General features: G+C 51.5%; 1 protein-coding gene and 1 pseudogene across 8 annotated transcripts in view; both read left to right on the plus strand.

Moving 5' to 3' along the window:
• Nucleotides 1–15901, plus strand: part of TECPR2 (tectonin beta-propeller repeat containing 2) — a 95494-nt gene that overhangs the window by 28640 nt on the left and 50953 nt on the right. For 7 of the 8 annotated variants that reach the window (XR_016392275.1, XR_016392276.1, XM_089908213.1 and 4 more), the window contains exons 6-9: nucleotides 6632–6944; nucleotides 9309–9441; nucleotides 12353–12658; nucleotides 13577–14505. Coding sequence is in view for 6 of the 8 variants with exons in the window: in XM_089908213.1 (XP_089764339.1) it covers nucleotides 6632–6944; nucleotides 9309–9441; nucleotides 12353–12658; nucleotides 13577–14505 (1681 nt within the window). In the remaining 2 variants the exon portion in view is untranslated. Of the gene's footprint in view, nucleotides 1–6631; nucleotides 8810–9308; nucleotides 9442–12352; nucleotides 12659–13576; nucleotides 14506–15901 lie in introns of those variants that run through there. The other variant, XM_089908215.1, reaches the window with a different exon arrangement.
• LOC149750367 (mitochondrial import inner membrane translocase subunit TIM14 pseudogene) lies at nucleotides 4–6624 on the plus strand (annotated as a pseudogene).

Consider the following 15901-nt stretch of genomic DNA (forward strand, 5'->3'; position numbering starts at 1 on the left):
TCACTGGTGTCGAGGCTCGTGGTGACGCGGCTCCAGGCAGGTCCCCAGCCTGCCCGCCACATGTGGCTGCTGCAGTCTGCTCCCTGCGGGCCCCCTCCTCCACAGCCTGGGTAGGAGGTCAGGGGTCAGGCTCAGGGTCGGGTGGGAGCTCGCCCCTCACTCCCTCCGCGTGCCGCGCCATCGTGAAAACGGAGTGACCTCGGCAGGGGAGGTGCTATCAGTTGTGTCACCTGCTGTGGAGCCGAGTGGGGGACGCAGAAAGAGTTCATTCACATGGGCTGTAGCCCGGCCTGGGGCCGGGAGGCATCCTGAGGGAGGGGGCGGGTCTGGAAGGGGTCAGGGCTCCTGGCCGGGAGAGGGCCCCTCCCTTGACCTGCTCCCTGGACAAACAGCGGCGAGCAGGGTCGGTCCAGTCCCAGCCTGCCTGGGGGAGAGGCGGAGGGGCAGGACGGCATGTGGGCCAGGGGCACGCGGGGGCCTGGGTGGCGTGGTGCTGGAGAGTGGGTAGGAGGTGGGCGGGCGTCAGTGAGGGCCAGCTGGTGGTGCTGGGGGTGCCAGCCTCCGGTCCTCTCAGCGTCCGTTGTGCTGTGTCCCGGGCTTTGCAGCAGCACAGTGCAAGTTTATTCTTTTTCTGCGTGGCGGTCCATGGCTATTAAAAGACACTCGCGCTTCCCCTTTGGCTTCTACTTTCCACGCTGAATACCCCCCTAATTCCACCAACAGTCTGGTGTCTCTGTAACAGTGATCTCCCTGTCGGCCCCGGATCGCTCAGCAGAATCTGTAGCTGGGCTTAGTGGTGTGCAGAACTTGGTCGTGACTTTCCCTCTGCCAGGGTCCCACTCTTCTGCTTGACGTCTCGTCCTGGCTTGTCTGTCAGTGTCTTACTGCCTTGTGTCTTTTTGGAAGGAAGGTGGAGTGTAAAAAGAGAGATTTAAAAACCAATTACTGCCACGTGGATCGTATACCCAACAGTCTTTCTCTTCAAACCTGGCCTTGTAACCTCCTGTGTGAAACCTGAGCAACTTTGCGTGAACCTCTCCTGGTGCGTTTGTGTAGCCAAGTCTTTCGGCAGCTTGCATTAGAAGCATACTCTTGCCAGGCACCGTTTCAGGATATAGAAACAGATAAACGGGTCCCGTTTCTCCTAGGGAGCTGTATTAGAGAAGTGAGGGATGATAGAATGAACAGAAACGTTTTTAATCTCTGTGTCCTGAAGGCTTGTGTCTGTCGTGTGCTGTGTTAGGCTGTGGTTAGAAAAGGACGTTGGCCATGTCTGCCTCCTGGAAGTGGTGCCCCATGCAACAGTGTCCCTCTGGGTGGCACACGGTGGGACAGTGGTGAGCCAGGGGACGGGCCTCTGCCCTCAAGTAAGATAAAGGTCTAGGCTGCGGTCAGTGATATAGAGGCAACATCAGAGTGAGGTGTCGGCTGGGGGCAGGGCCTCTCTTAGACAGAATGGTCAGGAAAGGCCTCTGGGTAAGAGATCTGTGGGCTGAAGCCTAAAGCGTGGGAAGAGCGTTCTGGTCTCAGGGGACAGCAGATGCCAAGGCCCTGGATCGGGCCAGGGCCTAGAACGTTCGAGGAGCCAGGAGGGGGCTGGGGTGGCTGCAGAGCAGTGGGCCGGGTGCTGAAAAGGAGGGCCTGAGCCTGCGTGAGGCGAGGGATGCTGTCAACCGCGTTATTCTAGGTGAGATGGAAAGCCAGTGGGGGGCTTCAGGCAGGAGGAGGACTATCTGGGCTACCCTGGATCTGCCTGGAGACTTAGTTGGAGACGGTCAGGCAGGGAACAGTGAGAAGGCTGCTGCAGGAGCCCAGGAGTAGCACGGAGGCCTCGCCTGGGTACCTGCATGGAGAGGAGAGGGGAGGGGGATGGAGGGTAATGGGGTGAATCGGATGTAGGGGAAAACGGAGAGAAAGGAACAATAAGAAAGGGTTTCCGTGCCCTTGGCTAAAGCAACTAGACAGATGGTGAAGCCATTTAACTGAGATGGGAAGACCAGGGTTAAGGTCTAGGCTTCAGGAATTCTGTCTTGGGGCTGTTGCATCTGAGATGCCTGTTAGGTAACTAAGCAGGAATCACAGTCCAGCGTAACATACACAGGTTGGAAACTCAGGGAAGGGGTTTTGGCCAGAAATGAAAGTGAGGTCATCAGATGCAGGTGACATTGAGACCCCTAGCCTTGGATGAGGTCACCCAGGGAGAGTGTTTATTCATTCAACATTGGAAAATCCTTACTAAGTCTCTGCTGTGTGCCAGGCGCCCTTCTCAGTCTGGGGAGACAGCTGTGAACAAGGGGGACAAGAGCTCTGATCTTAAGGAGCTCATGTCCTGTGAGGGAGACAGACATTAAATGTGTTCTAGAATGTTCAGTAGTAATAAATGGGTATGGAGCTAGCGAGGATGCCTGCCTTAGCGGGTGTGTGTTTAGGGCAGGCAGGCGGGTGGAGCCTGAGCAGATTCCTGAGGGTGGATGGGAGGGGCGGCAGAAGCCCTGCCTGTACGAAGGGTCTAGGAGCACAGACCAGGCGCTGGGGGCAGGGGTGCTGGGGGCGGCCCATCCTGTGGGCCCTGCTCAGGGGCTGCTTTATGCCACTGCCATCAAGAGACATGAGCGGCCTTGACCCGGGGAGTCAGTCCTGCTGCTGCGTGAGGGGGGTGAGGGCTGCTGCTCAGGGAGGCTGGCGGGGGCTCCCGGGCGATTCAGGTGACAGCAGGGCCTCATGCCAGGCCGGGATGGTGGGGGCGCTTTGAAGGCAGAGCCAACGGGTGTGTTGGCTCCTGGGTGTGAGAGAGACGATCCCTTGGAGATGGTGGCCTGAGCACTTGGCTAGGCGGGGCTGCCGGCTACTGGTGTCGAGAAGGCTGGCGGAGGAGCCCCAGCCGATCTCAGGAAGCAGGTGGGGCCGCAGCTGTGCACGCTGGGGAGCCCGTTAGCCGATAGACAGTGTTCAAAGCTCTGGGACGGAGGAGCTCACCTGGGGAGTGAGTGTCACTAGGGAATGGGGAGGCCTCGCATTCTGGGGCACTCCATTGCTTCCGTGTCAGAGAGAGCCGTGTCGGAGCCGCTGATCGGCCCGAGAGGTGGGCTGAGCCGGGCCTTTGTGTCTGGCAACGTGGCGGCCGCACGTGCCCACCCTCGTGGGGCACAGGCCGTGGCATTGGAAGGGCGGAGGGAGGGGGAGTGGGCAGTGAGTGTAGGCAGGACTCTTTCTGTGTAGATGGGAACGCAGAACTAGCGGGTGCCTGGAGGGGACCGTGCGGGCTGGCGAGACGTTGGGCGGCTGCTGTGGGCCAGCGGGGAAGCCGGGCTCGGGGACAGGCGCAGGGAGTGCCGGAAGACAAGGTCGTCCTCTCCTGACCCAGTCTGCGAACCTCCTCAGGTTGACAGAACAGCGTGCATGTTTCTCCTAGAAAAATCTCGAAGTCCCCAGCCATCCCCCGACGTGTGTTCCGTCTCGGTTCTCCTCTGTGTGTATGCTGGCGCCCTCCCCGTGCCTATCGCTGTGTCCTGCAGTCCAGTCGGGAGGACTGTCCTGGGTCGGCAGCGCCTGCGTGTTGCAGTCCAGGCCGGGTGTGGGGTGTGGAGCCTGCGCCCCCGCCAGAGCCACATCGTGCCCGTCTGGTGGCCTTTGGGCATTTGGCTGTGGAGACAATTGTCCCGGCTTTGACTCGTTCTCCCGTTTCAGGCTCTCTGTCTGTGCTCAGCATTATTAAACATAAGTTAGAAAACACCATTTGCTGGTTCGAATTTGATCACCGGCAACACTTCTTTCATATTAATGTGGCTCATAAAGGGAACTAAGGTGTCTTGTAAAGTCATCAATGGATTTTCTAGAAATCAGCTCCACCAAAATTAAGAAACTAAGTTAATGTGTTTATGATTTTAGAATCCTGCGGTGCTCAGACCTTAGAAGTTGGAGTTTTTGTGTCTGATTCAGAACGGCATCAGCAAGTGCTGCAGAACCACCCTGCAGTCAGGCGATGGCCGAGTCTGGGGTAGAGGACAGTCTGCGCCCGGCTGCAGATAGTTATCCCCAACTTAACTGCCTCCGCCCAACCCGCTCCCGACACATTTCCGCGGCGCCTCAGAGGCAGCCCCACGCCAGGCCCCCGCTCAGCCTGCCCTTCCCTGGAGTGCCCCTTCCCCTTTCTCAGTCTGGTCATTGTCCACTCAGTAACCGAGGTGTAGCCTTTGATGCCCAGGTCAGAACGTGTCCCCCTTGTCTGTAGTCTTCGAGCAGCCCTCTGAGCCTCAGAGATGGCACCTCGCAGACGTACGTCTGCTGCAGGGCGTTCTAAGACAGGGCCAAGACCTTCCTTTTATGCATCTTTCACGTTGCCTGCAGCGCATAGTCTCTTACATGGTTCAGGAGCTCACTAAATGTTTGTTGAAATGAACGCTTTAGTCACCTAAGGTGAACTGACAGGAGCTTTTTTTAAAACAATTTATTTATTTATTTTTGGCTGTGTTGGGTCTTCATTGCTGCACGCGTGCTTTCTCTAGTTGCGGCGAGTGGGGGCTACTCTTCGTTGCAGTGTGCGGGCTTCTCATTGCAGTGGCTTCTCTTGTTGCAGAGCGTGGGCTCTAGGCGCGTGGGCTTCAGTAGCTGTGGCTCACGGGCACTAGAGTGCAGGCTCAGTAGTTGTGGTGCACGGGTTTAGTTGCTCTGCGGCATGAGGGATCTTCCCGGACCGGAGCTTGAACCCGTGTCCCCTGTGTTGGCAGGTGGATTCTTTACCACTGCGCCACCAGGGAAGTCCAGCAGGCGGATTCTTAACCACTGAGCCACCAGGGAAGTCCAGCAGGCGGATTCTTAACCACTGAGCCACCAGGGAAGTCCGATGAGAGATTTTTAAGAGGACTTATTAGTAGAAGAAATATAGATTTGAAAATTGGATCACCAAATAGAAATTGATTTGACAGGAAAGGCAGGAGGAAGAGGTTACAGGCTACCGTGCCAGAGTTCCTGGGTGTATATTTCATTATTAGGCTTCAAAGCATATATATTCTTTTGTTTGTGTTAGATATTTCATGATACTAAAAATAGAAGGAAAAAAACCCAAGCCGGAGGATCAGAATGGAGATTGGTCCCTGTGATGGGTTTAAGAGAAATTCTGAAAGTGCTGCCCCAATTCTGGACATAAAGCTCATTCACTGGGATGTTGGGGTGAGCACAGCAGTCAGATGTTAGAAGGAACAGAATTTCAGAGCAGGGAGAGGATGGTCAGTCCTGGGTCTGTCACCTCTGCCTCCGTTTCCTCTTCTCTGAAACGGGAGTCGTGATACTTGCCTCACAGGGCTGTGTTGAGGGTTAAAGGAGAGTGGAGATAAAGCACTGTGTGCAGGGTAGAGGCATAGAGTTGGTGGGGTGGGATGAGCCGCGCTACAGGTGGGGCCGGGGAGCCGAGCGGGAGCCACGGCCGGTACAGTGGTAGCGGTTGGACTGACCATTGCTGCTGCGGGTTTTGCAGGGGGTTATGCTTTGCAAGCCATGAAGCATATGGGACCTCAAGTAAAACAAGTTGTTCAAAGTCTGCCGAAATCTGCCTTTAGTGGTGGCTATTACAGAGGTGGGTTTGAACCCAAAATGACAAAACGGGAAGCCTCATTAATACTAGGTGTAAGCCCTACTACCAATAAGGGAAACATAAGAGATGCTCATCGATGAATTATGCTTTTAAATCACTCAGACAAGGGAGGATCTCCTTATATAGCAGCCAAAATCAATGAAGCTAAAGATTTACTAGAAGGCCAAGCTAAAAAGTGAAGTAAATGTATGATAAATGTTAAGTTCTTACTCATTTATGTATATGAGTACCAGCTTTTTATAATAAAACGCCTCAAAGCTACACATTTTAAAAATTAGCATAAGCTAAATCAAAGCCTTGGTATAAATTGGAGGATTTGAAATCGGATTATGGAATATTTGTAGGTTAATACTCAATAATTATGGATAAATGCATGCCATTTGAAGTGTTGTTCATTACTCATTTGTCAAATAATTTGGTACCTGTTTCAAGACAAAGTGAACAAGGTAGTCTCTCCCTGAAGGAATCCCCAATCTGATGGGAGACTGATAAAGTGATAATTAAAATACAATGTGATAAATATGATGGAATTAGCACAGGTTGTTATAGTAGGGGCTCATCTCATCAGGACAGAAGGCTGTTCAAGGTACAGAGGACTCCCCCAGTCACTTAGAACCTTGAACTTAAAAGTCAATTTAGCCACAACTTAACCTAAGAAACTGATCTAGGTATGTACTTATCACTTTGTCAGTGATGAATCTAAATTGTTTCAGATTAAATACATTAAAAACTATAACAGCATGATTTAAAAAAAGAAAAAGCACCGTGCGCAGTAACTGTGCGTGTGCTTAGCGGGGCGCACGCTTCTGAGGGTGCTGTAGGGGGTGCAAGACAGAGACCGGCTCCTCTGTGGCCTCGGGGTTGGCCAGGCGGTTCAGTTAACCAAAAAATACACTGTAGAAAAGGGTTCGAAAAAGAATCAATCTTGTTTTGGCTTAGTCCAGAAATTCTTGTTAGAGTTAATATCGGGAGTTGACAGCTAGCACTTTAAATCAGTCCATTCTCTTTCTTTCTTTCCTCCTTTTTTTCTTGTAATTTCAGCACTGGGAAATTTGGTGCTTGTTTTATACCAGGACTTTGTAAGCAAAGTGATCTAACCTTGTACGCATCACGGCCTGGGCTCCGGCTGTGGAAGGCTGACATCCATGGGACCGTTCAGGCCACGTTTATCTTAAAAGATGTCTTTGCTGGAGGAGTCAAGCCTTTCGAGCTTTACCCGCGCCTGGAATCCTCTGACAGGGGAAGTTGCAGCTCACCCGAGAAACACCTGGGGCTTGTTTCATGTTTCTTTCAAGAAGGCTGGGTGTTGAGTTGGAATGAATATAGTATTTACCTTCTAGACACCGTCAACCAGGTAAGTAAAGTGATTGTACCACATCTTTGGTGTCTAGAGGCAAGAGAATGTTTATGGACTATTCTGCTTCATTTCTCAGACGATAGAAGGAACAGTGTTGATTCAGATGCTTTGCTTTTTCCACTGGGCCAGTCAAGGAATCCAAATGAAGGTTTGGTTGTTTTTGTAGATTTGAAAAAATATTTGGTTTAAATATTCATAGTCCTGTCCCCTGCTAAGAAAGTGTGTGTGTGTGTGTGTTTTTGTTTTTGTTTTTTTTTGCGGCACGCGGGCCTCTCACTGTTGTGGCCTCTCCCGTTGCGGAGCACAGGCTCCGGATGCGCAGGCTCAGCGGCCATGGCTCACGGGCTCAGCCGCTCCGCGCGGCATGTGGGATCTTCCCGGACCGGGGCACGAACCTGCGCCCCCTGCATCGGCAGGTGGACTCCCAACCACTGCGCCACCAGGGAAGCCCTGTGTGTGTTTTATTTAAGCACAAAATTAAACTTGTTCTTTATAATTTCTTTGAATCACGTGTTTTCTGACTACCAAATTACTGTGAGCGTATTAAATGAAAACTCAAACATGACGGAAACAGTAAGATAGGGACTCATTCCCCAAGGCCTCCGCAGGGCAACACTGAGTTGGGCAGGGGGCTGTTTCTCTAGCTTTCTTGCCACCCTGTTCTTTTACCCTTATTTCTCCTACCCAAATGGAGCCACACTGTTTTGCCGTTTTTCCCCACTTTACTTACTGATGTATTTGGACAACTTTCCAGCGTTATTAAATCATGGTAGGAAACAATTTCTGTTTAAATCAGGCTGGTGAGAGGTAATTGCCAACAGAGGTGAAATTAGGAATTAAAAAAAAACAAAGCTGTGTAGTTTCAGTTTATCCTTAAGAGCAGAGCTTTTGCTGTTTTGTACGTCATCTCCTCACCCCACCCCCCACCCCCATCCTGCTCACGTTCTTCCTTCTTGAAGTCAGCAGGCCTCTAACAGACGCCCTTTTCTTTATAAGCAGCACTTCACTGTAGAAATCAAAGGGTTTTCTTAGTTGTGTGAACAGAAAATGAAATTCGTCTACAAGGCTTCTTAATGATTGTTATCAGCCATGCCTGGTACTACTGGTTTAGTAGAAAGAAAAACTGACCTTTTTCTTCTTCCTGGGAGATTCTGGTCTGGTTCCACCTATAACCAGGAGTCTCTCGTCTGCCTGGCTTGGTTTCCCTACCTGGAACAGGGGGAGGGGACTGGTGAGTTGGGTTAGGGAATCACCAAGTTGCCTTTTAGCCCTGAGTTTGTTTCTTTTCTTAAGGAACGTTTTGAAAGACATTTTTGTATTCTTCCTCAGGTGTAGAGAACACAACTTTTCTTCTTTTTCTGGGTACTATTTGAACTTAATGTGCACTTGTTAATTGGCGGGGTCAAGATGTGGTGTAATTGTACCTCAGGTCCTCTCTTCTGAGCACTTACCCAGGGCTTTCCCCAGTAGGTATAATTAACTTCATCTTATAGATGGAGAAGTGGAGACAGAGGACCTGGTCATGAGCAGACAGTCTGAACATGGCAACATGATTAAAAGCTTTCAAACTACTGTCAGGATTATTAAGAATTTACAAAGGACTGAGACTCATTTTCTCTTCTATAATGAGCTAGTCTCTTATTTGCACTGTTGACTGAGAAGCAAGAATTTTTTTTTAAGTCAGGGATGTCCTGTGTTTTGTTTGCTGTCTGCTTTCAGGTGACGTTAGGGGAATCCTCCCTCCCTCACTTATTCATTCAAAACCAAGGGTTGCAATGCCTATTAGTCTCTCCCACAGGACTCCGCACGGTAGGGGACCTAGACCTGCCAGCACACATTCCAGCCCAGGAGAGACGTGCCAGGTGGGGGTTTGTGTAAAGTGCTGTGAGCTTTGAAGAGCCCCGGGCATTGCTGAGGAGGGTGAGCTTGTCAGGGATGCTTCCCAAGGAGGCGGCCTCTGAATCAAGTTGGAACTCTCCCAGTGAGCAAGGGTCAGGAAAAGAATTCAAGCAGAGCGCGTGACGTCGTGGAGGAACAGGGCTGGGGTTTGGACTGGCCAGTTGATGCACCTGAAGCCAGAAGAGGGCGATCAGAGAGCGGGGAGCAAGGCGGGGACCGGTTCAGAGGGTGGCCGAGAGGCAGGGAGAGACTGCTCGCTCAGTCTCATAAATTTACTGGCAGGGGTTGTGACTCAGTCACACATCCGTCAGGTATTACCTGACTTTGATTGAATTTCCCTGAGTTTCAGAACCATGACAACGAAGAGCAGTTGTCTGACTTATTTGGATTGCTACACATGCTTGTACGATTTGAACTATTACTATTGCCTGGTTTTGTGATTTTTTTTTTTTTTTTGGACAGGCCACAATTGCTGGTTTGGAAGGATCAGGTGATATCGTGTCTGTTTCCTGCACAGAAAATGAAATATTTTTCTTAAAGGGAGACAGGAACATTATAAGAATTTCAAGCAGGCCTGAAGGACTAGCATCAATAGGTTTGTATTTCTTGTAAAATGTTATAAAATTTATTTGTTACAAAATTTGTTATAAAATGTATGTAATTACAGTTTGTGATGTATAAAACGTACCCTTTTTTTGCTCGTTAAATGATTGTAGCTTTTTCGAAACGAGGTGTTCAGAGGGTTTCCTTTGATTCTGAAAAGACGGTTTGTGATACTTTTCTTGAAGGTTACCTGCTTTCAGGCTTACATCAGCCAGGGTCTCACATTTGGTGGAGTTGCTTCTGCGGGTCTGGAGGTCAGGGAGGTTGGGTGAGTAGGAAGGAGAACTCGGCACCCACCTGACTGATCTCCGTCCGACACTCTGAGACAGCCTGTGGGATTGATGCATAAGATTTTAGAACATTTCAGTCTGTCACCTGGGACACGTTTTTTTACCTTTAACATAGTTCTTCCTTGTAGTATTGATTATTCTCTGTGCTTTTGACTTTTTTTTGGTAATTCATATTTAAGCCCAAATTCTAATGAGTAAAGAACCTTACTCTGTGTTGTCGTGCATGCACACGACCATGGTACTTGATGTATTTGTTCCTGGTGGTCGCAGCAACAGCTGTGTGGCCCCTGCCCCACTGCCCCTCCCCGCCTTGTCATCAGTGAGTTGTGCTCACCACCTTCCGGACTCTGCTAAGCACTTAACATTCACGATCTCATCCAGTCCTCCGAACAGCCCCGTGCGGGAGGGCCCGATGCCCGAGGTGAGGGCGGTGCCCACAGATGCCAGCGCCTCGTGGGGCCTCTGAAGTTCACTGGGCAGTTGCACAGGCATCCTGCCCCCGCCTTTCCCTAACCAGGCGGCCTTCCTCCCTGGGACTGGAGCGGCCTTGGCCCTTCCTCGCTCGCTGTGCCCCTGTCCTGACACTGCTGCCTGGATCTCCCCGACGAGGCCTGCCCTCCTCGGGTGCTGCCCTCTGCACCCCTCCCCCTTATCATTCAAGACTCGGTCGGTATCGCCGCACTTTTGATAACTTCTTCCAGTCGCCTTAGTTGAGTCAGTCTCTCCTCACTGCGTTCCTGGGGCCCTTTTCCTGCTGCTCCTTGACTTCAGAGTCATTGCCTTACCACTTACCTTACGAAAGAATAGATTTTTGATTGCAAGGCTCTCGTGACTCACCTTGTGGCCCTAACACAGCACATGGTTTGAAGAAGACCCTAGCATGTTAGTCAGTGGTGTCCTCCTTTCACAGATTAGAAAATTGAGGATTGGGGTAGTACGTGACAAGCCCCAAGTCACCGTCCAGATTTCCGCTTCAGCCGCTGTTTCCCCTGCCTCGCCAGGTTAGTCAGGAGGGCCCGCCCTGTGCCATGGCTGTGGGCACGCCACTGCTTCCCTCGGGTCTCTTGGCCACAGGGCCATCCTTAGTGTTTCTACTCTGACCAGCGTCAGCTAATGTCTGAGTGACCTCAAGAGAGGCAGCGGAGATCCTGGGCAGGAAGTGGGGCTCCCTCCCTCCAGCACGGGAGGGAGCAGCCTGCCTGGGACATGGCTATAGCGTTTGTCTTATAAACGTTAGAATACAAGGTTTGGCTGCTGGGAGAATATAAAAAACAGCCTCACTTTAGCCAGATATTTAGCCTCAAAAAGACAAAAATGAAGTACTAGCTGTCACTGTCCTGAATTTATAATCTCCCAAGAGATGGCAAGAAGAGAGTGAATTACCTCTTAAGTCACAGAGGGCGAGTTGGGGTGAACATCATTCCAGGGTCGTAACTTTCATAGAAAGGGAGTGAGCTCTGCTCTTGAGCCTGTGAGCTGGGGGCCTTAACAGTGTCACCAAGTGGCAGTGCCACTTACAGGGGAGAAGTGACCAGGAGCCACGAGGCCAGTAGACTTCCTGCAGGCGTGAAGATGCTCTGTAACTACACTGCCCACACGTGGCTGCTGAGTACTCGAAATGTGCTGAGTGCAACTGAGGAACTGGATTTTAAGTTTTGTTTCATGTCTATGAATCTGAATTTAAATAGCTACATGGCTGGTGGCTACTGTACTGGACGGTGCAGCTCCAGACCAAGATCTGCCTGTGTAATCTTGTGTGACCTTCTGCAAGTCACTTCCCTGCCCTGCTCGTCCCCACTTGTGGCCCCCGGTCGAGGCTGGAATGCCCACCTGTCTGGGTAAGGGCCGTGTCTCCATGCCTAGAACGCGTCTGGCATGCGGTAGGTACTCGGTAACAGAAGGATGGCTGGATGGATCAAAATGGGCCCCCAGTCCTGTGTTGAGGGTCCTGTGGCTGGAACCTCCTACTGTCGTGTTGAGAGGAGGACGTGTCCATGGAGGTGGGGACAGAGCGCCAGGCCCACCAGCCCACTGCCAGTCCTGCTCTGCTCTCTCTCCTCTTCGCACGTGGACTCCTTTAATGAACTCCTCTGTTTTGAGTTTGCGCTGGTGAAAAATTACCTTTCCCTCCTTGAACTTTGAGAATTTTTATTATAGTTACATGTGTGTTTTTCAAAGGTCCCTGGAGGAGTAGTTTTTTGGCTGCACCACGGGGGCCCCAGCAGTGAAAGCACCGAGTCCTAACCACCGCACCACCAGGGAATTCCCTCTAAGCCCTTTTTTCTTCTTTATTATGATTTTTTCCTACGCCCTTTTTTAATAGGCACCTCACCTTTATATGTTATTCTGTGAGTTGAAGTGAGAAGTGCTCTACCTTATGAGAGCCCCTTACTTTGAGTTACTCACAAAAGACAGCTGCTGTGAGTTATTTTACTGATTTTGATACATGAACTTCCTGGAGAACAAAAACCATGTGTTGGAACCTGTTGCACAATTCTTTTAGTTTCGCTGGTTTCTCTGAATTTAGCAGGCTGGTATTTAGGGCTGGCAAACCTTAATAAGAGCACTCCATCTTTCCCTCCAGTAACCATAAAACTGACTCTTCTTTCTCAGTGCGCGACGGTCTGGAGCCGTCAGGATGCCCAGAGCAAGTCCATGGGCAGCGTGCGGAGAAGCCACCGGGGGCCACGCCTTCTGAGGTGAGGCTCAGAGGCTCTTCCGTGGCCAGCGAGCCCAGAAGCAGGAGCAGCTCGCTCAACTCCACCGACAGCAGCTCCGGGCCGCAGGCGGCTCCCGAGCTGGGCAGGAGCGGCCAGCTCACCTCGAAGAGGTTCAGTGTGATCAGCTCGGAGGACTTCGACCAAGAGCTCATTGTGAAGCCTCTCAAAGTGAAAAAGAAGAAGAGGAAGAAGAAGACAGGTACCATCCACGGCAGAGCACACACGACCTCCTTCCGCCCCCGTGGGGTCTTTTACCAAACTCTCTGGGAAGGCTGCTGCTTGCTGAGTGAGCACTGCCCGTTCGCTGGAAAGCACAGAAAGCGAATGTCTTTCCTCCTCGAAGGAGTTTTACTGTGAAATACGTATACATTATACACACACACAAAGCATTAAACTATAATGTAACATACCACCCTGCTTAACAGGTCTGGGTGTTATACTTTTCAATATTTAAGTAAAAATTTCAGTTTATTCATGTACATCATTTATTAGACCAGAGATTCTATAAACCTGTAAGGAAGCTCATGGAAATCTTTAGATGGATCAATTTATGTTTAATGTAGGGTATGTCATCAGATATGGGCTTTTTTTTCTCTTTTCTTTTTTTTTTTTTTTAGGCTGCACTGCATGGCTTGCAGGATCGTAGTTCCCCAACCAGGGATTGAACCTGGGCCTTTAGCAGTGGAAGCACCAAGTCCTAAGCACTGGACCGCCAGGGAATTCCCAGATATGGGATTTAACACTGAGTTTTAAAAAATTTTTTACTTCTTGGTGCCTGTTGAGCCTCTCTAGCTAAAGATCACTGCGATATTGAAGGAAAATGTTATCAGATCCCTTAGCATTTTAATAATTAAAAGAAATTGGTCTGTGATCCATTTGTTCCTTTGTTTTTCTTAGTTAACGTTTCTTGAAGGAGGCCTCGGAGCCCATCAGTGTGTACAATATTTGCCTCCATTTGAAACATCCCTGCATTGGGGTAATGTGTACTTAAGAGATTTATTCTTCACCATTTAGATATCCTTCATTTAAAATGCTTTTATGTTAAGCCAAAATTTTGTTTTTTAGTTAGTGTTTTACTAGATTCATACCTAATCTTAAACGTTCTTCTTTTAAACAGAAGGTGGAAGCGGGACTACCTGCCCCAGTTCCCTTGAATCGACTCCCTGCTGGGAGTGTCCTGGTGATAGCCCCCAGTCCTTGAACACAGACCTGCTGTCCACGACCTCGAGTTTGGGCAGCATCGTGGATCAGTCCAGCACAGGGTCTCCTGACCAGGAGTGCAGTCTCAGTGGTGAGGCCAACAGTGTCCTGCCAGAATATAGCGACCCTGAAACGTTTAGTGTCTTGGAGGTGCCCTTCCCCGCCCCTGACTCCCTGAATGAAGAAGGTGACGGAAGAACCGAAATCCCACTATGTGACGGCGCAGGCGAGACGCAGCCGCCTAGCGGGGTGTTGAGCTCACCCTGGCATCTGAGGGAGGACGCGGAAGGGAGTGATGGCATCGCGGAGCTCGAAGAGGAGCCCTGTCCCGTGAGCGGTGGGCCAAGGAGCACACAGTCACCCTGCCGAGAGTGGGGCAGCTCAGCGGAGGCCCGGGAGGTGGGGGGCATGGAGCCTGCTGAAGCCCAGAGCACTTTTCCGGAGGCCCCCCTCCAGGGCTCCCCCCCGGTGCCTTCCAGCCTCAGCTGGACTCCCAGCGCTGAGCGGTGGCTTCCAGGGACCAGCGCTGAGGAGCCCAGTGAAGAGCACCTGGGGGCCCCAGGCCACCTCGGCTCGAGCCCCCGGCACGCTGCTGCTGACGACGACACAGGCCAGAAAGCGATGGCTGCTCGACGGCCTCGCCGGGTCTCTGCCTCGGTGGCCAGCGCCCGTGAGCAGCCCTCACGGGACCAGGCGTTGACGTCCAGTGACGAGGAGGACATCTATGCCCACGGGCTGCCCTCTTCATCCTCGGAGACGAGCGTGACAGAGCTGGCAGGGAGCCGCTCCCTGCAGGACCTGCACCCGCCGGGCACAGACGAGCCCGGGCTGCTGAAGTCAGAGGAGGTATGTGTGCTCCTTTCTTAAGGGAAGTCATTGGCGAACTGATTATATTTTTCTGTTTATGCAAAGAAATTATATTCCTACTGTAAAACCTGTATGCCAGAGGTGTTTGGAAGTCTGCCTTTGGGGGATTTCCAGCGCAGGGATCTAGAATGGCTTGGACTCCTGCTGACGTGTCACCCCTGCTCAGTTACCCACTTTACCAACAAAAGCAGCCTCTCCTTGTTGATTCCGGCGGGGCCGGCCCAGCACGGGCAGCTAGTGCTAGTCATCCCAGAGGACGGCTGGATTGGCCTGGGGGCCGCTCCCAGAAACCAGCGGCGAGAGGCCCGTCCACTTGTGGAGGGGAAGGCGCTGCCCCTCAGACAAGCGTCTCGAGGAGCCGTGTCTCCCTGACCTCCAAACAGCGGCGCCAGGGCTCCCCTGCAGGCTGTACAGAAACCAGGTTTCGAGTGTCCAGTTTCCTGGGTCGGGTTCTACCTAGCCTGTGCAATTAAAAGACGATTATTAGCTGTTCTTGGTCATTTTATATAAAAAAGTGGCTCTTAAAAAGTGCTTGTTTTCCTTAGCAAGTAATTATTATTTAGATGTATTTGGTTTCAAAACTAACTGTGTATTGTAACCCTTTCTGCTAAGTGGATGTGAGGTGTGGATTGTGCGTGTGAACTTACAGCCACGTGTGCTTTCCCCAGATGTGCCTCTGGATTCTCTGCGTCCTAATGACGTGTGACATTGGGGCGGCTCTCACCATGTGCCAGGTGCCATGCTAAGCACTTTACAAGTTTAACTCATATACTTCTCGAAGAACAAAACCCACAAACTAGGTGCTCCCGTTTCACAGGAGGAAGTGGAGACTCAGACAGATAAATGGCTTTCACCAGGTCGCATGGCAAGTGGGGCCAGGGCCCTCTCTCTCGAACCTCTGTGCTGTCTGTCCTACCTCGAAAGTGAAACGTCCTGCTTATTTGTTTTAAGACAGAATGCCCTTTCACTCAGTCTTCCGCGCATTCACCCTTTCGTGAGTGCCTTTGGCTGCCAGACTCTGCGTCGGGCGCTGGGGACGCTGCAGTGCCCGTGACAGGCAGTCGTGGATCTCAAGAGTCCTGGACACGTGTGCAGATCCTCCCAGTTGAGTGGAACTCGGGCCATGGTGATGAGCAAAGTGCAGGAGGGGCGCGGCGCCCACCAACCATGGCAGGAGCCAAGCAGCTGAGCCAAGGGCATGGGCAGTTGGCATTCTAGACCAGAACTTTAGAAAAGTCCTAGGTGAGAGGGCACCTGGTACTTTGAGGACCTCCCCCAGCCTTCACCGCTCCCCCCCTTGTCCCCCTCCAGAGAGCTGGAAAGCCACATTTTGTTGCGTTGGGGGGTGGGTAAGGCGTGTCCTGGTGAGCCAGGG

The sequence above is a fragment of the Delphinapterus leucas genome, chromosome 2 (genome assembly GCF_059928025.1).
Source record: "Delphinapterus leucas isolate spDelLeu-1000000601 "Yukka" chromosome 2, BTC_Dleu_Yukka2, whole genome shotgun sequence".
In the NCBI taxonomy this organism is placed as follows: domain Eukaryota; kingdom Metazoa; phylum Chordata; class Mammalia; order Artiodactyla; family Monodontidae; genus Delphinapterus; species Delphinapterus leucas.